Source organism: Stenella coeruleoalba (genome assembly GCF_951394435.1).
Source record: "Stenella coeruleoalba genome assembly, chromosome: 4".
NCBI classification, from domain to species: domain Eukaryota; kingdom Metazoa; phylum Chordata; class Mammalia; order Artiodactyla; family Delphinidae; genus Stenella; species Stenella coeruleoalba.
This window is the reverse complement of record NC_137149.1, coordinates 130740286-130765622: the sequence shown is the minus strand read 5'-3', so window position 1 is coordinate 130765622 and position 25337 is coordinate 130740286. Positions and strand designations below refer to the sequence as shown.

Sequence of the window (25337 nt, the reverse complement as noted above, 5' to 3'; positions counted from 1 at the left end):
CAATGTGATCCATCAGGTGCACTGCAATGTGATCCATAAACAGTACCGTTGAATCTAGAGGTTCTCTTAACTAGCTGAGTTGGGAAGGGGAGATTAACTGTAGACAACGTGTGTATGTATTATTTCTGCTGTATATGGAGAGAGGTGCCCTCACGTTCATCCAAAATTCAAAGGATTCCAGAATCCAAAAAAGTTTAAGAACCAACTGTACTTTACCTAGTAAAAATAATCTTTGCAAAGGTGATGGTAACACTGAATCCCAGGAGGGCCGAAATCAAGATGGCGGAGTAGGAGGATACTGGCCTCACCTCCCCTCACAAACATGAAACACTACAACTTGCATATATAGCAACTCCCACTAAAATCAACTTGGGGACTAGCAGAGCAGCTCTTCCATAACCAAGGCGGTAAAGAAAGATCCCTATGGAGTCAGATAGTCATGGAGAAGAAGAAATCTGGCCAAGACCCACACCCCTACCAGGGGACCCAGAAGAAACGGGGGATACCATAGGCTTGGGCATCCTCCCTGGGAAGCAAGGGGTGAGAGCCACTTGTTAGGCATCCCAGCCCTGGGGTCTGACACTGGGAAGACGAGTGCCCTCAGCTGGTTTGAAACCCAGTGGGGCTTACTAGAGAGCTGTGAGTACCCAAGGCTCGGCTCTTAAAGCGTGCACACGTAGACTTGCTTACTCCCAATCACAACATGGAAGCAGAAGATAAAAGACTACGTGGGGCTCTGCTGGCTTGTCGGGACTGCCACAGTGTGCCCCGCCCCCAGCCCACTCAGGGCTCGTGCTCCAGCCCCTGTAGCACCGTTACTGCACCCCACAGAGGCAGGGACCACCATTGCCAAAGACGCTGTGCACGCCTGGAGAGAACAGGGCCGGCTCAGACTCCGGCCCTGCCTCTGATCACAGTAGAGGCAGCCGTTGTCAGCGTGCACATCACTGTGCACAATGGGAAGGGGCAAAATTAGCTCCAGGGAGGAGACTACCCTCGCAGGTGGGTGCCTCCCTGTGCACATTTGGGAGGAAGTGAGGACAAGGCCTCTGGCTCCAGCCCCGCCTCTAGCTAAGGCACGCACACTGCGGGGAAAGTGAAACCAGCGCAGAAGTGCAGCCCCAAAACCTCAGGCCTTGGCAATGGCCCAAAACCAAGGCAGAGACTGCCGTCCCACCTAGGAGAAGCCCAACTCCCTCAGGGCTCCTAGCCCAGCCCCTCAGGCCCCGATCTCTTCCCCAATAGGGCTGAGACAACCACTGAGCACGGGAGAAGCCCTGGCTTACACCTGGCTCTGGCCTCAGCCCCTCCAGTTCCAGCCGTGACTTCCACCAAGGCGGTAGCTGCCGGCACACCCCAGGGGAAGACACAGCCCATGCTCACTCCACATCCAGCTCGTCCACCACAGTCACTGGGCTCACACAGATGCAGTCTGTGTGACACTCTCACACAAGGACACTCCCACACAAGGACACAAGCGTCAAGACTGGGATAGGTAACTGTTTCAGGTAATTTCTTAGAGACAGAGAAAGTTAAACAAAATGAGAAGACACAGGAATATGTTTCAAACTTTGATGAGCATAAAGTGCTTATTATTATTATTATAACATTAATCATATTTCCTCTATCAGAGGCAGTATAGGAAAGGAAAAAAATCTGTAGCATTTTGAGTAATGTGCGTCTGAAAACCACCACAAACTACAAAGAAATAGGAAATTATCAAAGAAGAATTAAAACCAAAGCAAAGTTCTCTGTCAGGCAAAGTCAACATGACAATTAAGTCATTTCATGAATCCATCTGAATCCAGGCAGGAATTCCACTGATCTTAAGTACCTATTACAAAACACCAACATTTTAAGTGAAAATAACATTTAAGTATTTCTCTTCTAAAATAATATTAGTAATATGCCTGCTACACGTATATACTTTCAAAGAAAGCAAATCTAGGGTAATAGCTAAACCTTAAAAACACCCTCAATTAAAATTCTTTGTAAACAATAATAAGCTCTATGATCTTGTTACCATGAAATAGAAACTATTTGTTATCTCTAGATGATATTCGGAAAATGGAGAAGCTGATAAAATAATACAAGTTGAGTGTTTACCACTTACCAGACATATTTCATGCATGGCCACTTTTAACCCTGCAAGACAGAAATTATTATCCCTGTTTTGCAGATAAGGAAACTGAAGTTCAGAGAGGTATAACCAAGCTCACATAGCAAGTAGATATCAGAGGTAAGATTAAACGTCCGATCTCTCTGATTCCAAAATCTTTTCCCCTTCAACGCATCTGTTCCTTCTAAGATTTTTTAAAAACTAAATAATTAAAATTAATAAACTAAAAAACAAACTGTAGAGAAATATTTTTAGTGATATAAGATCAAATCTAAAAACTTAAATACCTGAAATAAGTTCACAGTAAATTTTTAATAAGGAAATATTTCTATAGTTATTTTTATAATTACATCCATAGGAGAAACTTCAAAAGGAAAATTACTTTTAACAGAAGTACCACATAGTAAGTGGCAGTATAAGTGGTAAATGAAAGAAATAATATAACATAATTTAAAATAGCAGAAGCACTTAATGGCTAGTATTTATTGATTGATTGGCAATAGACCAGCACTGAAAAACATACAAGTGTTATATTTAATAAAATGTTCTCTGCTCAATATTACCTATTTTTATACAGATCTTGAAATAGCAATGGCAAGTTCTGTATTTTAAAACCAGGTTGAAGGATGATCTAGTTTCTTTGCACCCTGAGTCCTTCTTAAGAAAGTTTTTTACCTTCACTAGTTCTGTGAGGGTAACTCACAAATCATTTATTTCAGTTTGATAAACAAGCCATTCAAGGAAGACACTTCCCATTCTTTATTTGTCAGCAGAGAAATACCACCTTCAAAAATACCTTTCCCTGAATATCCATCCACCACCATTTCTCCAATGAATGAGTAAATGAGATTCCATACCAGCATCACAGGTTGGAAACTCCAAAGTGTTGTCAGGAGATCATTCAAGCCCATGACTCACAATGCAAATGGAAGCAGGACAGCCAGTTAGGATTTCCACCTGGAAATTAAGAGCTAGGTAGCTTATGTGAGTATAATGAATTATCCTCTTCCGCCAAGTCCATAACCCATTCCCCAGTGGAGGTGTGAGTTAGTTTAACAGCTTAAAGACACAGGGAAGCCCCATGAAGATGAGGGAATCTTAACCCCACCAGCAGAAGGCAGGGGGATGCAGTGCCTGCACAGGGACAGCTCCATGGGCAGTGGGGCTGTTCAAGGACAGGAAGTTCCACAGGGCCAGCTTTCACACCCACTGCCCACCTCCAAGTCCAGGAAATCCCACCCTCTTTGATTTCCCAGGCCTCCTGGTATTAAGCATCTTCCTTTTCTCTCTTCCTCTTGGAGATGATCCCAACCTCTCATCCTCACCGAAGCATCTCCCCACCAAAGCAGAGATTGGAAATGGCAATGTTTCCTTGGTTCCAGATTCCAGTCCCAAAAGCCAACTCCAAAAAGTGAGAAGCCAGAGAATCAGCCAGAAGCTGCTTCTTCCTCTGCTACCCTGGAACAATCAGGCAATCCCTGAAGCACCATTAAGACCGGAAACCTATGAGAAAACTAACAGACCAGTCTGTCTGTTTGGCTTTTCTCATAAAATTTAGCTATTTAAATGTCATGACAGGGGTCATGGCTGGCTGGGCTCCTACGGGTGACAAGAGTTAGATAACACACTTCCTTCTGGTTTTCACAGAAGTAGGAAATCTTGGGAGAAAAAACATGAGTTAGCCCTCTTTTCCTCTTGATTTTTTGTGTGTGTGTGTGTGGTAAGAACCATGAACATGAGATCTACCCTCTCAACAAATTTTTAAGTGTACAGTATCGTTAACTCTAGGTGCAACGTTGTACAGCAGTTCTCTTGAACTTCTTCCTCTTGCTTAACTGAAACTTTATGCCCATTGATAAACAATCCCTATTTCCCCCACCCCCAGCCCCTGGCAACCACCTCTCCACTCTTTGATTCTACAATTCTGACTATTTTAGATGCCTCTAGATAAGATACTTTTAGATAAATGGAATCATGCAGAAACAAAAGACACCAAGTGTTGGCAAGCATGTGGAGAAATTGGGGCCTTTGTACACTGTTGTTGGGAATGCAAAATGGTGCAGCCATTTTGGAAAGGAGTATGGAACTTCTTCAAAAAATTAAAAATATTGGGATCGACATACATACACTAATATGTATCAAATAGATAACTAATAAGAATCTGTTGTATAAAAAAAATTAAAAATAGAATTACTGTGATCTAGCAATCCCACTTCTAGGTATTTATCGAAAAGAATTGAAATCAAGATCTTGAAGAGATGTCAGCACTGCCATTTTCAAAGCAGCATTATTCACAATAGCCAAGATATGAGAACAACGTAAATGTCCATTGATGGGTGACTGGATAAAGAAAATACACTATATACATACAATGAAATATTATTCAGCCTTGAAAAATGCAGGAAATTCTGCAATCTGTGACAACATGGATGAACCTGGAGGACAATATGCTCAGTGAAATCATCCTGTCGCAGAAGACAAGTGCTACACGATTCCTCTTGAGTTTAGACATATAGAGAGGCATCTGGGGACTAGTGGAGGAGGGTGGCCCGCAGGCAGAGCTGGACATCAGAATTTGGATTACAAAAGGGAATACGCAGGAGGGCTGAATCAGTTCGTTTGTTTTCATTGTTAGCAGTCGAAAGCAACTCAAAAGGGTTTTCATGACTAGGAAAAGTGATTGTTACCCATGTCAGGAAGTCCCAAGGAAATGGGACTCCAAGGAGGAGGTTTGTTAATTCAGCTGCTAAGGATGTCATCCTAGACCATAGTTCCATATTCTATCTTGCATCCTCAGCACATCACCTGGGTCCTCATGTTATTACCTCTCAAGGTAACTGTTTTCATTTGCCGGGGCTGCCATAACAAAGTACCACCCACTAGGGGGTTTAAACAACAGAAATGTATGGTCTCACGGTTCTTAAGGCTAGAAGCCCAAGATCAAGGTGTGCATAGCGTTAGTTCTTTCTAAGGGCTGTGAGGGAAAATCTGTGTCACGTCTCTTTCCTAGCTTTTGGTGGTTTGATGGCAATCAGCATTCCTTGGCTTGTAGAAGCATCATCCCAATCTGCTTTTATCTTCTCTTAGCATTCTTCCTCTGGGCGGATCTGTGCCCAAATTTCCCCTTTTCATAAGAACACTAGTCATAGTGGATTAGGAACACACTCTTCTCCCGTCTGACCTCATTTTAACTAATTACACCTGCAATGACCCTATTTTTAAATAAGATCACATTCTGAGATACTGAGGATTAGAACTGCAACATATCTTTTTTTGTGGGGACACAATTCAACTTGTAACAGTAGTAAAACAGCTGCTCCAGACATCACATCTACACACAATGTCTCAAAGAAGTAAAGGGTATCTCTTCTTTTTAAGAAACTTCCCAGCACACACTGTCCTGTCTCAGGGATCAGAAACTGTGTCATATGCCTAAACAGTCACTGGTGAAGTGGTTGGAATTGCTGGGATTTGGAGGTGGGATGCTCCAGAGAATACAATGACCACTTTGACTGACAGCCAAAGGGAAGTAACATCACAAGATATTAAGTGTGTCAGTTATTATGTTCTCCTAAATTTTTCTGTCCTCTACGTTATGAACTTTTCTCCTTTTTTTCTAATTGCATTTATCAGGTTTTTTTTAGAATAGATGTTCACTGAAGAAAATTGAGAAAATGTTAATATTTTACCAAGAACCAATTTAAAATAGCTCATAATGCCACAAACAGAGATACCCCCTACTAACGCATTAGAAAATATCTTTCCCATCTGTATATACTATACATACATCCATATATAAAGAAAAATTGGGATTACAGAGGGCATACTGCTGAGTAGCCTCTGCTTTTTTTCAGTTAATATTAATTTAATTGTTTACATTGCCTTTCTCAGTGTATTAGAAGTAATCGTATAATCTAGAAACACCCCACCTCCAGTATATTTACACTCTACAGTGGTGTAAATGATACCAAAATGTATGCACTTGGGATCAAGGGAAATCAATTAGGTAGATACAGTGTAAATGACAGCAGTGTACTGATATCAAAAGTATCATTCTGGTGATCCCAAAAGCATCATTTAGTATTATTAATTGCAAAAGTGTTCCATCTCAAGTTAAGTCACGGAGGGAAGTTCTTGATTCGAGTGATGGGAAGGGAAAAACGGTCTAGCCAGAAAGGAATTAGACTTATTCACTAAAACCAAAGTCAAATAGTCAAACACAACGTCCTCTGTGAAGAATTACCTGACTGATTCCCACTCCAGCCTAAAGAAAATTCTCCCACTTGTGCTCAATTACTATTTGCTGCGTGTCTGTCTGTCTGATTGCTGGTGTCCTCTATCGTAACACCTATGAGTTGTGGTATCATTGGTTTTTATGTGACTATTCCCTCACGATCCTCCTGAGAGCAAACATGAGATGATTCATCTTTGTATCCTCTGGGCCTTGAATGTATGTTTTATTGAACAAATGAACGAATTCTTTCATTCACAGGACAAGCTCAGAAATTTTTTTCTCATTCCCTGCAATGGTCTACCTTATTTTTACAAAAACAGTTGAAGTTTGAATGGTAAACTTTTAAAGTTTTAGTTGGAAAAAAGTGAAATGTAATTATTCCAACACTAACCTGGATATTATGCTTAAGTATTAGTGATGCATGTGCCCAAAAAAGCCAGGTGTCTATAAAAATCAAGTGATAACTTGACAACCAGGTGATGGTTGCTAAGAAACTGCATTTTTCTGTGAACACATGGTGTATGAAGTATGGCCTAGATTCATATCCTACATAAAACATCTTCCTCAGAGTTATCTAAAGAGTCTCATTTTGCATGGCTTGTCAAGGCATATAAGTGACTTTTTCTGCTGTCCTGCTCCTGCTATTAAAAATCATGATTCTATACATAGAATATTATTTCATCACCATGACCTGTTCTGGACTCCAGGTTGTTTAAATTACAGACTAAGGCCCTCTTCAGCTCCAAACATATCAGTGACATCAAATGTTACCCTCTCCTTTGGTCACCACTGAGGAACAACCACGGCTTCTGACGGACTAGCAGTGCTAAACACAAAAATTAAAATATCTACAATGTTTCTGTATTCCAAAGTGAAATAATAATGAACGAGGTTATCTGCAAGTTTTGAAGGACTTTTGTTCACCACTAGAGGAACATAATGGAGATTTTGCTATATTCTGCCCCAAATAGGAAGTTGACTCCAAATCCTGACGGCAGGGGGCAGGGAGGATGTTGTCCAAAAAGTACTTAGGGACTGTGCTAAATTTAAGTGCTAGAAATTGTGTTTACAATAAATATCTCAATATTTAACTGCTGTATTAGTTAGAAAGTTTGGTAAAGCACAAGGAACTATATTCAATATCCTGTTATAAACCATAATGGAAAAGAGTATGAAAAAGAATATATCTCAAAAACCGAATCACTTTGCTGTACACCAGAAACTAACACAGCATTGTAAATCAAGTATGCTTCAATAAAAAAAGAAAGTTTTCATTTCGAGTAACACAAACTCAAATTATCTAAAGCCAAAAGAAAAAAGGACTTAATATTGAAATAACTTGGATAACTCACAAAATTGAAGGAACTGCAGAGAAAATAGAAACACACTGGGGATGTCAGAGACTACAACCATGGACAACTTAATGACAACTCTCTCTCTCTACCCCAGTCTCTACTCTGTCATCTTCTCTCTGACCTTCAGTCTCATTTTCCCAGGTTTCTCCTCATGCCAAGGAGCACCGGAGCCACATTCAAAGGCAAGAGCTCTGGCTGTTCCCCTCCAATGTGGGAAGTTCTGCGGAAAGGTTATGATTGACCTAGCCTAGGTGACCTCCTAGCTCGTGCGGGGCACGGGGGGGTGGGCAGTGGTTGGAAGGCCCTCTGGAACCACTGAGGATGGAGCCGCCAGATTCTGTGAGGAAGAATGAAGCCATTACAAGAAAGGCAGAGTCAACGTGAGTAAGAAAATCAACAGAAGTCCCTGACTCCAAACATGTTGGTAATTTAATATCACTTTCACCAGTTTTGTCACTGCAAAGGTAGAGGGCAACTCCACCCTTATTTTATAAATATTGTCTCTAATATTCACTATTCTAAAATGTTTTGAACATTTTTCACCCTAAAACACCAAGGACTCGCTATGATAGCACAGGTGATTGTTCTCCCATGTGTCCTTCTATAAAATGCTTACGTGAAATTCTGAGGTTTAGTTTTTGCAAATTAAAAGACTTTTTATTGAAAGACAAAAAGCAAAGGTGGAGAAAGGAGAAAAATGTATATGACATACCTTCCCAACAATTTCTAAGATTTCCAAAATCAGTGTTTCTAAGTTCATTAACAATCCCACATTTCATTATAAGAATAACAACGTTAAGGCTAACAGAATGACTCCCAAAGGAAAAATATTATTCAGAGGTGTCTGCTGCAAGCAGGAGGAGCCTCCCCTCAGCTCTATGGTTATAAGCTGGGTCCCTGTTTTATCACTCAGATATGCCTCATAATAATTCAGAGTACTTTTTTTTTTTTTTTTTTTTTTGCGATATGCGGATCTCTCACTGTTGTGGCCTCTTCCGTTGCGGAGCACAGGCTCCATACACGCAGGCTCAGCGGCCATGGCTCACGGGCCCAGCCTCTCCGCGGCACGTGGGATCTTCCCAGACCGGGGCACAAACCCGTGTCCCCTGCATCGGCAGGCGGACTCTCAACCACTGCGCCACCAGGGAAGCCCCAGAGTACATTTTAAGGGAAGGAATATGTTACATCTACATGGGAAAAAATCTCATAAGTCACAAACTGTTTATTCAGTAAGCATTTATAGAAATATATTCACTCTTCCCCACCTAGAATCTGTCTTTGTTTTAAAAGAAGTGATATTTAAGGAACTGTTGCCTCATAAATAGTTGGGATCTTTTATCAATTTTAAAGATATGTATCTGCCGGAAGTATAAATCTACTTCATAGCTAGTCTCTCAAAAATCCTAGATATTTTTCTTTGTTTGAATAGTTACTCATACAAATTAATCTAACCTAATTCCATCCAGTTAACTTAAGAGCATTTAATGCATATTTTCCAATCATCTTTAGTACCTACAAATTTTCAGTTTGCTCTCAAATCATACTAACTCTACTTCCATTTACCCACTTTAGTGTCTTACTCTCTCCCCCGAATTCACAATAAGACATCAACTGCTGATCAGTCAGTCACAACAAAAACAAATGGCCCACTCAAACTAGGATAAGGTGAGACAGGTCCATTTACTTACAAATGATCTAATTATAAAAAATTCAAGTGGGACTTGGGGAAACCCCAGCATGAATCTAGGGCAAACTGCAGCAGAACGGTTACTACCCCTGGGTCAAAGGGATAGAGAGAGCGTAATTGCCAGAAGCAAAGGAAAGGAGCCATAGACTGGTGTTGGTCCAGCAACTATTGGTTAGATGAGCTAGGTAGAGAAATTGAGTAAGCATTTATAATTTTCAATAGCAATTCAATAAAATAATTGTATGTCTGATGTTTCCCATAATAAAAATGGTTTTGATTATGTCTTTATTTTAAATTTTATTTCATTTTTCTAGTAATTCCTTTGCATTCTATTTACAAAAGTACCAACCTGTGGCAAATTGAAAATAAGAAAGTGGCCCTTCACCACAGAGAGTAGAAGATCTGGATCTCCAGAACCAAAGATAGTTCTGGAGAAGGATTTCTGGAGAGGAGCTGCCCTTCAGTTGAGCAACAGACAGCCCAAGGGAACCCAGTGGAAAGATAGTCAAGGAAATTGATGCCCTACCCTCACTCTCCTTTCTCCCTCCAATCCCCTGTTAAGTTCCCCATTGTCTAAACACTTTGAGGTCCACATAGGTCAGTCCTCTGAGACAAAGAGCAGGATACAGAAGGGCGGAGAGTGAATCTCTTTTCTGTGCAATTGAAAAATTTATGGCCCAAACATAGCAAATGCACAAAGTCCCATCATCACAGAGAATGTCATTTTGGTCACACTCTGTGTGCCACTTATCAATGTATTGCCTCTCAGCTCCAGATTCTCCCTTCAATACATCCTCTGCCCTAACAGAATTCCCTTAGCATCTCTCCTGTGCAGTGAACAGCACATTGAACTTTCTCACCAGAGAGCCCTGGGGGATATAGCAAGAGGAAGGGGCTCTCCTTTTGTTTGCAGGTGCTGCATGGGGTCAGCGGTGAGAGTGGGAGGACTTTGGTCACACTCTGCTCCAACCACACACCCAGAGCATATGGTCCCTCTGCAAGGGCTCAGCCCCAGCCGTGCCTGGTATTAAAACTAGAACCGATTTCACAGGGCTGTTTTAAAAGTGCATGTGTAATCCATATATTGACCTGCAGTTCTCTCAGGGTAAACCAGTAACAACTTTGATTTTATTCCCCACTTGCTTGGGGGATGGGACCAGGTAGCCTTTCTACCCCTGAATGAAACTTGATCTGGAACAATGACTGTTCTGACACAAAACTCTGGAGGAATATAAAGTCCTACAATCGCTTTAATATAGTCTCAGATCATAAAATATACACAGTACTCTATATAAAATAGATAACCAATAAAGACCTACTGTACAGCACAGGGAACTATACGCAATATCTTGTAATAACCTATAATGGAGGAGAATGTATATGTGTATATATATACTGAACCACTTTGCTGTACACCTGAAACTAACACAACACAGTAAATCAATTATAGTTCAATAAAAATTTTTGAAAAATTAAAAAATATATATAGTCTCAGGTCGATTATTGAAAGTATCCAGTCCAATATACCAATCAGTACTTCAACCTTTATTCAAAGATACGACTTTTAGGAAGGAATCCTTTTCTTTCTTCTCTCTTACTCCCCCTGTTTGCTAACATGGCATCTGGCGCCACAAGGGTTAAGTGCCTTGATAGACCCGGGGAAAGGAGGCACAGAAAAGTTCTTACTTGATGGGTACAGTCAAAATATGACTCCGTGACGTCTGGTTTGACTTAAAGCTGTCTGAGTACTTAAAGCTAACCCTTTTTCTTATTGGCACATTTAGGATTCTTCAGAGGGTCTCCTCCCCAATGATGTATCCTAATTCTCCAGTTGTCCCACGAAATTCAGTCCTTGGCTTTTCTAGAAGTCCACTCAGTACCGACCTTCTCTGTCCTCAACATGGCACCCTTCTTACACACGATTTTAAATTGTTCCAGACCAGATCTCTCAGCTCCCATTAGATCACACTAGACCAAGGGGATATTCATGTGTCCTTTGTCCCAACAAACTCTAGGGCTGAAGTTCAAGCTGAATGCAAAACACCTCTCACCTGCGAGAGTGGCCTCCAAAGCCGCCTGCCAGCCTCCTCTCAGTCTCTCTGCTTCCAGGAAGGGAGTCAGACACCAGTCCACTGTGTCCATAACTGCAGTGGCCCCTCCTGGGCTGTCTGCAGGGCCTTCTGATGGAGTTACCACAAAATCCAGAAGGAGACAGGTTTTGTAAACTTCCTCAGCTTTGTGAGGGAGGGAAATAGTTCTGACTTGAATTCTTCCTATAAGACCTGCCCCTGTAATTCAAAATATTTCATCTTTATTTTTCTCTCCCATGACCCCTGATCAAACATCCCTTTGGTGACCACAAGCATGGTCATAAATTATCCACGTGTTGCCCTATTGGGGTTTTCCCACAGATAGGTGTAAACAGTTGTTGGGCTCCCATGCACAACCACTGCAACAGGAATTAAACCATTATATAAAGTTTAAAACATGCAAGCCCTAACCATGAAAAATATTCTTGCTGTATATATCCAAACTAAGCGATGTAAGATTTGGTGCCACCAGTAGCTCATTTAATTATCTACAAAAATCAGATAACATTTCTGATCCAACTTAGCTTATGCTACATAGCTGTAATGACCCATAACGAGAGAGGAAAAAAACAAATGACTTTTTAAATTTGTTTTTGCCAATTTCTACTGACAGTACTTAGTTTTACAGTTCTGGGTTTGAGCCCCATAATCAGAAGAGTTTCAAATAGAAAGATGAACGTCCATAGAAAAAAAGAGGTTTCTTTTTTGTTTTGGGGTTTCTGGTTTTGTTTGTTTGTTTCCTTAGAAGGTAGACCGTCCTGTGAAAAACACAAGATGTCTTCAAGGTAAATAAATAATACAACAGGCTGCGACAGAGAAACTAGAAAGTACAAGTGTGTATGAACAATACTGTTTGTAAGGTAAGATTGGTCAGGTGGCCCAGTATAATTAAAATGGTCAAAGTATCAAGGAATTAATCTGAAAGAAGTCATGAGAATCCCTAAAAGCAGCAGTTCCCTGAGCTGGCTGTGTCAGAACCACCTAGAATGATAAGTTCCCCAAGTGAACCAGATGCAAGCCTGTCTTTACCTGACACAGTCACTCTGCTACCCAATATCCATCCTTCGCTTCTTCTTGGAAACAGAACCCTGACTTTATCGGTGGTAGTATATCCAGCTAAAAGCATCATTTCCCAGCTTCCCCTGCAAGTTGGTGTGGCCTGTGACTAAATCTGATACGTGACTATAAGTGGAGATTGCTGTATATTACTTCTGAGAAAGCTCCTTTAAGGGGGATGAAGAGCTAGGTGTGAAGTTTTTGCCTTTCTACCCCTTCCTCCTTCCTGCTATGTGGAATTTAGGTGGGATCTCTCTAGCAAACACTTTAGCATATAAAGTAATCTTAAAGTCAGAAGCCAAAGATTACAAGTCAAAGGAGCCGGGATTCCCAATGACCAAGGACCCGCAATGCCAGCCCTGCACTGCTTCTTCCACACTCCTTTTATAGGAAGGAAAGTGAACCTAACATGTTTACATGCCTGTTATTCTATGCTAGCGAATCCTAAATGCAATGATGCTGGCATTTTCTTGGCCTTACCAGATTCCAACAGACGATTTTCCTTTTCACACAGCTGTAAGTTCCTCAAGAATGTCTCAGAATTAATGGAACAGGAATTTGGAGTTTTCAGTTTATCCCGCTGCCTTAGCTTACCTGAAATTTTACTAGTAAAGTCCCTGATTGGGAGCCTCCAGTATAAGGAGTTAAATGACCATGAGAGAAGGCTCTGTGAGCACTCAGCACAGAAAGGAAGTTAAGGGCAATGCAATCTTACACAGGTATTTCAACCCACAGTTGGGGGAAGGCAGAGTGTCAGTGAGAAAGCAGATGCAGCAACATCAGTGCTAAGGAATTTATTTATCACAGAGTTAGAACCTCTTGTATTGTCAACCTCTTGTACTGTGATGGACCTTAAATAAAACAGAGGGAGTCTGGAAATCACGGTAGCCTACTGTTAAGAAACAAAGTGAAGACAATGCCAATCAGAGCATGGAGGACACATTGGTAGTTAATGTTCCCCTGGCACAGACCATCAATAATTAGTTCTGTTAATACACCTACACTAATTACCTGGTAAATCAGAGCGCTCTTTGGTTCTTCACAATTAATTCATTTTTCAAAAATTTAAGCTCCTAGTTAAAGAAACCCTCTTAGATGTTGGGTTGGTAGGTTGGAAATACTAAACATCTAGAGGTCATTATGAAATGCTATTCAGGGGCTATTATACAACTGGACTCTCACACTGGCACTGCTAAGCAACTGCTATAGAAGTGAACCTCACAGGGTCAGACTTGCAAACTGAAGAAACACAGATTATCCTGACTTACAGCAAACCAGTGTGACATCCATACATCTACACACAATAACTTACACTGGTAAGGGAAAGACAATAATATTCTCATAAAAAGGAGTTGGTATTAAATACTAAGTTCAAACATGAAAGTAGTTCTGGAAACTTTGGGTGAATTTGTATTAGATATTTTCTAAGGAAAATGAAATAATAAATCTGCATAGGGTAGATTGAACCCATTTGCACTCTTCACTCTCCTCCTGCGTTAGAATTGCATGTCTATCTGCCACTTGACTCTGCAGCACCTCTTACTACACTGGCCCAACCGACATGAGCCTGAAGTGGAGCAACCCAGCAGAGCCCAGGCTGGATCTGCTCATCAGACCCGTGGGCATGAGAATAACCTGTCGCTGTGAGCCTGGGGTCTTCAGATTCTTCGGGTTGGTTGTTACTCCACATGAGTATGGTAATAGAGGTCTCCTATGATCTGAATGTTTACGTCCCCCCAAAACTCATATGTTGAAATCCTAACCCCCAAAAGATGATGATATTAGGAGGTAAGGGCTTTGGGAAATACTTACATCAAAAGGGTGGTGCCCTCATGAACGGGATTAGTGCTCTTATAAAAGAGGCTCCAGAGAGATCCCTTGCCCTTCCACCACCTGAGGACACAGATAGAAGGCGCCATCTACAAACCAGACACCAAACCCGCCTGTGCCTTGAGCTTGGACTTCCAGCCTCCAGAACTGTAAGAGATATATTTTGGTTGTTTATAACCTATTCAGTCTGTGGTATTTTGCTATAGCAGCCTAAACAGACTAAGACAGGGTCTGATTCAGTACTCAAAAAATGCCAAATTAGTAATCATTGTTATAAAGTTCAATAACGCAAAAATAAAAGTATACACGCCCATATAATGCATTGAAATCATTTTTGGTTTGCCATACTAGCATCTTTAAAGCCTGAAATTATAAAATATTCAACTGGTATAATGAATGTCTCAGGATAAGGTATGTTGACTGATAGGTTTACATTTTGTTATCTAGGATAATTTAAATTTAAGCACGGCTTCCCATATCCTACCTTCTACCTGGAACCATAGCCTCTAATAAGTAGAAATTTTCTGTTTTGCTTTTTTGGTCTTCATACCCTATTGCCTCTGTTCTCCTCAGAGTTGAGGAAAATGGCCAAAAGATCAACACATGGAGAGAGTAACATGAAGCACCCAGACAGTCCACATATACGCTGATCTACACCAAATGAGAGTTTGTTAAACTATCTTGTTTTTTTTTTTTTTTTTTTGCAGTACGTGGGCCTCTCACTGCTGTGGTCTCTCTCCTTGCGGAGCACAGGCTCCGGACGTGCAGGCTCAGCGGCCATGGCTCACGGGCCCAGCCGCTCCGCAGCATGTGGGATCTTCCCGGACTGGGGCACGAACCCGTGTGCCCTGCAGCGGCAGGCAGACTCTCAACCACTGCGCCACCAGGGAAGCCCAAACTATCTTGTTTTAATATCATGTTGCAAATAGCTTCTTAACCCAGACATACAATCTGTGCTTTAAAGAGGTAAAGATTATTTCTTAAGATTGAATGTAGGGCTTCCCTGGTGGCGCAGTGGTTGAGAGTCTGCCTGCCGCTGCAGGGCACACGGGTTCGTGCCCCAGTCCGGGAAGATCCCACATGCTGCGGAGCGGCTGGGCCCGTGAGCCATGGCCGCTGAGCCTGCACGTCCGGAGCCTGTGCTCCACAAGGGGAGAGACCAAAAAACAAAAGATTGAATGTAAACAGGTGAAATGATAAAAATAGATTCTATGTTTACTGATTTTAATGAACAATGATTAATATTTACAGTATTTATTTGCTGAATATCTTTGAAATAAACATAGCTATTTCTCTCCCTCATAATACCAAGTACATGGAAGTCACACAAAAAATACATATTAAAATGAATAACGAATGACACAATACATGGATTCAATGGTGTTTACTGTTTGGTCAAACAATATTCTTTAATTGTCAGTCATAGAGTGAAATGTACATTAACATACATGTTAAATATTCATCCCATCTGCATTATTGCTATGTGACATCATTTTATGGTCTGTAGAAAAATATAATTCCTGAGATCATTGTTGGCTTCTTTCAATCATTTTCCTCACTGTCAAATCATCTTTCCTTAAACGACTTGGGAGTGTGAATTGGGGTTAGAAGTTTCAATTATAGACCAACTTTTTGTATCTCCTAAATGAATAAACAGGCTCTATCTTTTATAAAGGGTAGAAAAATAACCATGGTGTGTGGAATTATTTTGCAAGGTATACAATATAGGAAAAATGTAGGCTGAACACAAAAGAAGTATTTTCTGAATGTCTCTCAATCACCCATAAGGAACATAGATTTCCCAGCCAATCAGTCTTTGGCATACAGCCGTCCAGCTGTTATTTCGCATTTACTTAAAATATCCTCTGCTAAATAGTTGTGTTCATCTTTAAAAGTAAATTGCTTAAAATTACATTCAATTTCTTTCTGTAAACGAACATTTTCTTCACCTTCACAAGCAAACACATTGGATACTGAAACGTTGTTGTCACCAGTTTTACATACTGTTCTGCCGTTTGCCATGGTACAACCATAACGTAAGTCATAAGAAAGCAATTCTGGCTTTTTACGGAATCTGGTGGAGTTTACACTGAGTCTGGACTTAGTAGGGCTAACAAAACTTTACTGATTTCAAAATTCATATTATTTCAGGATGGTTTCCAAAACAATCCTAGAAGTCCGTAACTGAAATATAAAACAAAACAAAAGTTATGAGCAATCTTTCTCTCCTGGGTTCACTAAGGCCTTGGAATCATTTGTATCTGTGTACTTGCTTGTGAAAGCACTAAAACAAATTAATTCAAAGAAAACCACTCTGAAACTACTTGAACATTTGATACAACCATAGAGGTTCAAAGGCTTATATGGCCTAGTCTGTATTTTTCTCCAAGTCTTGGTGTCAAAATGATTATAGAATGCGTCGTTTCTTGCTCTGTGATGATTTTTAGTGTGCATGAAACATAAAAAAAAGTGAGTATTTAACAAATACCTCATGTATCAGGCTTCTCAGGCTGGAACTGAAAAGCTTTTTGAAGGATTTTTAACAACAAATAATGGCCTATGTCACAGATCAGAAAACCAACAATCAGCTTTCTTGACCTACAGCTGAAAACAAAATTATCTTTTAACCAAATAGGAGCTGTTTTATTTATTAAATGCCTTCGTTAACAACACCATCTTTCACTTCCCATTACTCCAATTCAATTTCTCCTGCATACAAAGTAATGAGCAGAATGGCTGTGAATCCAGTTAATACCCCAGCATTCTGAATCATGAAGAAGGTGAAATCGGTTTTTCTTCCAGTTACCTTTTCTCTCAGCATATCATTCATCTCTGGAAACTAGAGGAAAGATATATTGTTAGATAACTGTTGCCATCTTGTGGGAGAACATAAAACTGTCACTGATAGATTCCTGTGGAGGTGGGAGGGGACGAGCATTTCTCTGAGTTGTTTAGATGTTTTAGTATAGAGAGCATAACAGTGATATCCAGCCCTACTAGATATCAACAAGAAGAAAAGTACGAAAATAGTGTTCCCCAAGTGAGTCAATACAGTGGGATGGGATGTACCTCATTTTATGTCTCTCTCTCTCTCTCTCTCTCTCTCTCTCTCTCTCTCTCTCTCCCCACCAGCTCTCTTCTTTGCTCTCTGTGCTCCGTCCACACCATTCTTTTTGGACCTCAAATGCATCCAGCCTCTTTCCATCCTCAACATCTTCACACCCACCAAAACCTCTATCTGAATGCTTTTCCCTCAAAATGTTCAATGAGCTAAATCTTTGAAGTTTCAGCTTAAATCTTACTTTCCTCGGAAGGCTTCTCTTAGGCCCTCCTAATTTAGGTTCCCTTATTATCATCTTTCAGCATATATATTGTTTTTCCTTTCATTTCACAGTTTTTTATTCGTAATTATGTAATCATGTGTGTGATTTTGTTTGCTTGTTGAATTTCAGGTTCCCCTCTTTGTAGACAGAAGCCCCAGGAACATGGGGACTGTGCCTTTTTTGCTCCCTCCAGGGTCCACAATTTCCAAGCCTGATACAAAAATATCAATCAATAGTAGCTGATTAAATACATTTTTAGAAATCACTATATATTTAATTCCTGTTCTCTTCAATTTGTTTCCTTTTGCTTGCAAAATCATGAGGTTTTTAAATAAACTGTGCTCTGTTCTTGAAGACTAAAACAATCTTATTGCAGTGAAAGCAATTAAAACCCCAAGTTCTGTACTTAAAAGCTATCCTTTCTCAGCATATAACTTCTACTGAAAAGGCTTCATGAGGAGATCTGTAAATGCCATCATTTCAAAACATATTTCAAAGTGATCTGCTATACACACAGTGATTTGCTATACATGCAATGCATACAGCGGTGCATTGTCCCAAAGCATCCAAGAGGTCTCCAGAATCCACTGTCAATCCACCTGCCTGATTTGAGAAAACTTACTGGGATAAAATGGATGACATTTATGAAACCGCTCTGAAAGAAGCAAGTATGCTTTCTGAAAAAAGCACGTAAGTATATACAGCATCATTTATTAGTATTATTTCTTTAAATTGAATAACTCTAATAGATACGGTTCTTACATTACAGAAAGGAGAAGTGACGACCTAGCATAAAATATGCTATGAGCCATTAATTCTGTGAAGAAAAACATAAATGCAGTGATGGTTCTAAGAGATGAAATCCTTGCACTTATAAGGGCCTGCACAGAACAATGAACAGAGCTAGACAGTTATCATTTGGAACTAAGAACGCAGATGAAGGACATTAAATTATTAAATTATGTATGTAATACATCCTCAGTTCCAAATGCAAAAGAAACATTCCTTGAGTTGCATCCACTTAGCACATTTTCATTTTCTAGAAAGCTGTCCACGATTTATTTGAAAATGCACAGGACCATTGGTATTCTCTCTCTTACACACACACAGACATAAAGACAGACACAGCATAGACATAAACATAGATACAAATATATACCGTCCCAAGTAAATACCGTTCAATTTTAATTTACCAGTTTTAGTTTAACTCAAAAAAGGCTCTCACTGTTCAGAACTTTGAAATAACAAAATGCTATTTACTTTAACAAGTTATTCCCTTCTGAATGTGACATCCTAACAAAAGAAGAGAGGAAAGTCCCATGGAGACATACTATAGAATACAAGCTTTACCCACAAGGCCAAACACCCGGGAAGATATCTCTCCTTCAGCAAAAATAAGTCATTTCATCCTCTGTCAATGAGATCCTAGATCAAACAATCAAGGAGAATCACTTTCAAATCACTATTAGTACAAACTACTGAAAAAGAGTTATCTGTTGGACCAGGAATATTTTAAACTACAACAGAAAGGCCTTCCACACTGTGGAAAGCAAAAGGTCACCCTTAGTCAATTCATAACCCAGATGTGTCATTCCAAATTTAAATTAAAACAAGATAAAAATCTTAAAATTTCTTACCATATCCGCCAGAGAAATATAGAGGAACATGCCTCCAGCAAGGGCAAATATAATATTTGGAGCAAAATTATTGCCCACCAAGATGCCAAAAGCTAGCCCAACATAGCAGGAACACGCAGAAAGGAAATTGAATAACAAGGCTTGTCGAGTACTCATTCCTGCATTGAGTAGGATCACAAAGTCCCCTAAAAGAAGAAGAACACATCAAGTGAGTAGGGTTACTTTCCTATTTGGGGATGAAATAAAAGAAAATCATCATTGTCTAAAAAAGGGCTCCATCTTTTTGAGGCATCAGCAGGATTTTTAAGAGTGTGTCACCTGAAACGTCTCCCTCCCCTGAAACCAAGAAGCACTGGACTTGGAGAACAAGAGCAGAGTCCCTTACCTAACTCATGAGGGAACTCCTCGCACAGGATGGCGATCGAAGTGCTGAGTCCCTGCAGAAGAGACAAGGTGCAGGAGGCCCCGATGGCCAGGCCGTCGATGAAATTGTGGAGGGCATCACTGAGCGTTATCATCCAGGCAATGGTCCCTATTTCTGAGAGCTTCGGCCCCTTCATACAGGTACATGAGCTTGACTCTTTTTTTCCATCCTGCAAAATAACAGAAAATCAGTCAACAGGATACCACCAATATTTCTTGAAAGTCTAAGCGATGCACAGAAGTGGATGTGTTATGTGTTGAGAAAGACAAATGTCTCCACCAGAAAGTCTTTCATAGTAGATAGGAAACCCTAATCACATAAAAACAGAAAAAAACTTATGGGAGGGAGAAAGGAAAGAAAGAGATTGACAGGCCTTGAACAAACCACTTGAAAAACATTTCGCTTTGGTTTCACCTTCAAACAATCCTTTCGACTTGTATGAACAAATTCTTACGACTGCCTTCCTAAAGTGTAACTGATACTAACCAAGAATTTGATTTATTCACATTCTTTAAAGTAAAAGAAGTTTGTCAAAGACTAAATTTAAAGTCTCTTCCATGTTACAATTGAAATGTGAGATCCATATTTAAAGCATGATGATATCAAGGAACATTTATTTTAATCTATCTTATGCCACTGTGTGACTGCGGGCAAGGAATCTGGGCCTAAGTTTCTTCAATTGTGAAGTGAAGAGAGTGTACTCAATGGTTCATTTATTTTTCAATGACTTATTAAGTTTCCACGGTATTCAGGTAGTGTGCTGCATGTTTAGGCTGTAACAACGTGGTCCCTACAAGCTCTAAATCTCAATGATTCTCTTAACAAATTCCATGAAGTGTGATTGGAACAGGCTTGCTTTTACACAACACTTCTTTCCACTTTGAAACAATAATAAAAATAGAAAACCCTACAACAGACCCTTTGCAAGAATTCAAATTTCAATCAAATTTACAAAATTGTATAAAATCAAATGACAAATGCCAACTGTAACATCTTCCAGAAACTGTGGAAAAAGATAATAAAAGGCAAATTCATTTTTAAGCAGGGAAGCAATTTTCAATTAACTGGAGAACATTTTATTCCTAGTTCTCCTTCCTGCAACTCTACCTCAGCAGCTAATCAACATATTTATTGAACACCTGCAATTTGTACAACAGTGTACTGTATGCTATGCAAAGTGCACAGAAGTGGAAAATACAGCTTCTATCTTCAAGAAGCGTATTTACCTTGGAGAAACAAGATGTAAAGTATACGACCGACTCTTTTAAAAATGTGCAACATATATCAGCTGAAAAGGGCGTCCTTCAGAGCAATCATGTGCGCGGTTGTGCGTGTACTCTGACGTCACTTCATTGCTCAAAACTGTTTGGGGACCTCCTTTCAGAATTGAAGGTAGATCCTGCCACACATCTTTTCACTGTTTCATTAGTGACAAATCTTCAGCTTTGAGGGATGTTTTTTGTTTGTAGACACAGCCAAAAGTCACTTGGCGCCAATAAATTCTTTTTTTTTTTGCGTTATGCGGGCCTCTCACTGTTGTGGCCTCTCCCGTTGCGGAGCACAGGCTCCGGACGCGCAGGCTCAGCGGCCATGGCTCACGGGCCCAGCCGCTCCGCGGCATGTGGGATCTTCCCGGACCGGGGCACGAACCCGTGTCCCCTGCATCGGCAGGCGGACTCTCAACCACTGCGCCACCAGGGAAGCCCTGGAGCCAATAAATTCTTAAATTAATATGAAAGGAGGGAGGATTGTCAGTAGTAGTTGCTAGCTGTTAGTAGCGGTAGAAACAGTAACAGCAAAGGCATATGGTGTTTATTATGTGCCAGGCACTGTACTAAGCAATTTAGATATTTCATTCCTTTAGAGCCATTCTATGAGTTAAGTACTGCTATTATCCATCATTTTATGGTTGAGGACACTAAAGCACAGAAAGGCTGGTGAACTTCCTAGGGATACAAAAGAAAGAAGTGTGCTTTTTCTAGTAACTGTTCTACTACTCGAAACTTATGGTGGGGGGTAGGGAACACCTCCTGTTTGTGATAAAGTCTGAAGGCAATTTGCAAGGAGAATACCCCCTTTCTCTCAAAAACACTGGAAGCAACATTGGAATAAGTATTTAACCTCCTTTTACTTTAAAAGGCAATTCTCATCCGCATAAAAAGAATTCCATCTGGTTTTCAAATGTGGTCTTTTTACTGTATAGTGTTAAAAACATAAACTGAGGCAAATGAAAAAGTTTAAGATCTTATTTGATCAAGAATGGGTTCCAATCTGGCAGTGTCAAACCAGAAGTGGTTAGGAGCATTCCATGGACAGGAAGCTCAGGGAGACACTTTTACTGAAGAAAGACGGAAGCAAAGCAAGAAAATTATTGACTGGCTACGGCTTAAAGCCTAGATGGCTGTTTGCAATGGATTGTCCTTAGGTTTTGATTTTGTAACATTGAGACATTTACAGGCTTAGATTTTGGATTGCTTGTATATGACATTACAGCCACCTCAGCTTAATTGTCTCCTTGTTTAATTAATTTAATTAATTGATATATCTTAAATGCACAACATAATAAACAACAGTGACTTAGTTCATGTCAAATGGGTAGCTTGGATAAGAAATGCTCCGGATCAGGAAGCAATTATTGCCAAAAGAGAAACAAAGGCAGTCATGAGAAAAAGCCACAGAGGAAGTGACCTTGGCTTTGCAAAAACCTACTGCCAAGATACATTTAATAAGACCCCTTGTTTCTCTCTTCCAACTTGGTTTACCTAATCACATATTTATAATTTCCTTATTTACTTGTGATGATTTAGGGGAAAGATTATAAGACCAAGTCTTGACTGCCTGATATTTTGTACAGAGTCTGTACACAAACTCCTTTAAATTGGAAAAAGAAATTAAATTAATATATCAGGCATGGTTCTCTTACCTCTGAGTACAGATATTACTGACTCTATTTATTATGCTTCCTTTTAGCCTTATAATCTTAGGTCTCAAATGACACTGTTGGGTAGGTTGACAGTTATACATTTTTAATAGTCTTAGAACAAATGAAAGAAGGCAAACATTCACAAACAGTTCTCTTTTAATTCAGCTGGAACAAAGTCACTGTGCAGAGAGACAATTAAGTCAAGTCCCTTTAGTTAAATTAGGGACTATTCTTCTCTTTCCCTTTATTTTTTATTTTTCTTTGCTGTTGTTGCTTGCTTGCTTTCTTCCTTGTTTGACTTGTATACTAAATGTGAGGCTCTTTCTAACCTCAGCCAGGATAAGGCAACTCAATCTAGTGAAAAGACCATCACTAGATGGTCCAGGAGAACCAAGTTCTCGCTCGGCTCTGACAAGAATTACTGTGTAATCATCAGCAAGGCTCTTAACATTGCTCACCTTAGTAATTAATGAAAATGAAAGTCAAAGCAAAGTGCAGACTAATCAGAATAGGGGGGGAAAGAATAGCATGGAACAAAGTTATGAGAGGAGAGAGGACACTGAGTAGAATCCCAACACAAGTACGGAGGGGAAGAAGCACAAAGTAAAAGGAAAAAATGTACTAAGAAATCAAATGGAAGAAGGCAGGTATGCGTATTGCAGAGCAGTCTGAGTTTAAGCAAGGAGGAAGAAGACCAAAGAGGGACACAAGGAGAAGGAGGAGTGGCACGAGTTGGGAGGAAAAGGAAGAGAAATCAAAAGAGGAAGACGAGGGGCTTCCCTGGTGGCGCAGTGGTTGAGAGTCCGCCTGCCGATGAGGAGACATGGGTTCGTGCCCCGGTCAGGGAAGATCCCACATGACGCGGGGCGGCTGGGCCCGTGAGCCATGGCCGCTGAGCCTGCGCGTCCGGAGCCTGTGCTCCGCAACGGGAGAGGCCACAGCGGTGAGAGGCCCGCGTACCGCAAAAAAAAAGAATTTAGCTCTCCTGCATAGGACACAGATCATATAAATATGGCTTACAGCTGCGGTGAAATACTATGCAGAGTAGTGGAGATGATGAATATTTTATTTTTCCACATGTAAAGATGCCCAAAACATAGCATTGAGGTTTATATATATATATATATATATATATATATATAACATGTCTAGTGGGCACCTTTTTGTAAAAGTTATTAATATAATTTCATGATGGTCTAAAGCACAAACATACTTGGAAAGATATATACAAAAATGCGAATCATGGTTCTCCCTAGGAGATAATACTGTGGATAATCCTTGGTGTTTTTCTTTTATCTTTTATGGGTGTCCCGGATTTTTTTTTTTTTTTGCACTTATTATATATTATTTCAATACTCAGAAAACAAAACATTAAAGCCATGGGGTGAGAACCTCAGGAGAGGGAAAAGTGAACCTGTGATGACTCAGGAGTTATCATCATCGAACAAGGTAAAGCTGAAGAAGCAAGCTGCCTGGCCTGTTTGGTCTGCATTAAAAAGAGGGTGTATTGTCCCACTAAGTGCAACTTCTTTTGTTAAGTTAATGGCATGAGCACTGTCAGACCTCACTGTGCATTGGAGGAGGCAAGGTGAGTCATGATTAATAAAAATGGTTTTGTGGTTTATTGTCTATATATTTTCTTGATAAGAAGGTAAAAGTGAGCAACCACTGCAGGTGAAAGTTAAATTTCAAATTCTACATCCCATGCTGAAAGAATTTTGCAGAGCAAGAACTCTGGTAAAAAAAAAAAAAAAACGTCAAAAAGGAAAGTAGAAACACTTCAAAAAACGTAACAAAGATGGCAAAAGGAAGTATAAGTAAACAAACAAGAGCTGAAAATTGTATGCAAAGGAACATAAAATCTATGCCCATAAAAGAGAAGTGAATGTAATATAAATAAAAACAATAAAATATTATTTTAAGAGGCTGCAAATAAAGAGAGGTGAGAGTTAAAGAAAGGGGCACTGAATGCTAGCTAGCTTAATGATTAAAGGGTATGGGCTTTGGCACAAAATGGGTGTGAGATTAAGTAATGGCTCTGCTACATAACAGCTCTGTGTCATTTGGAAAGTTACTTGGGTCCTAGCTAACATAAGACAAGAAAAGGAAATAAAAGGTATACACACATAGGGAAGAAATAAATAAAACTGTTTTTGTTGGCATATGTCTATGTAGAAAATGCAAAAGAATTTTTAAAAAAAGCTCCTAGAATATAATAAGCAAGTATAGCAAGGTTGCAGGACACAGGTTAATATATAATAGTTGCTTTCCAATAAACCAGCAATGAATAAGTGGAATCTGAAATTAAAATCATAATACCATTTACATTAGCACCCCCTAAAAATGGAATACTTAGGTATAAATCTAACAAAATATGTAGAAGATCTATATGAGGAAAAGCACAAAACTATAATGAAAGAAACCAAAGAAAAACTATTCTGTTCATGCATTAGAGGACTCAACATAGAATTGTCAAGATGTCAGTCCTTCCCAATTTGATCTATAGATTCAGTACAATCCCAGTCAAAATCCCAGCAAGTTATTTTGTGGATATTTTGTGATTCTAAAGTTTATATGAAAACGCAAAATACCTAGAACAGCTAACACAACATTGAAGGAAAGAAACGAATTTGGAGAACTGACACTATCTGATTTCAAG

At 39.9% G+C, this 25337-nt stretch overlaps 1 protein-coding gene across 3 annotated transcripts in view; it reads right to left on the bottom strand.

Annotated features, from left to right (window-relative positions):
* Positions 1 to 15674: 15674 nt before the first annotated feature.
* Positions 15675 to 25337, bottom strand: part of SLC39A8 (solute carrier family 39 member 8) — a 72595-nt gene continuing 62932 nt past the window's right edge. For 2 of the 3 annotated variants that reach the window (XM_079919682.1, XM_079919683.1), the window contains 3 exons: positions 19717 to 19924; positions 19332 to 19516; positions 15675 to 17210 (listed from right to left, as the gene is read on the bottom strand). In XM_079919682.1, coding sequence (XP_079775808.1) covers positions 17061 to 17210; positions 19332 to 19516; positions 19717 to 19924 — 543 coding nt within the window. In that variant the 3' untranslated portion in view covers positions 15675 to 17060. The remainder of the gene's footprint in view (positions 17211 to 19331; positions 19517 to 19716; positions 19925 to 25337) is intronic. The other variant, XM_079919684.1, reaches the window with a different exon arrangement.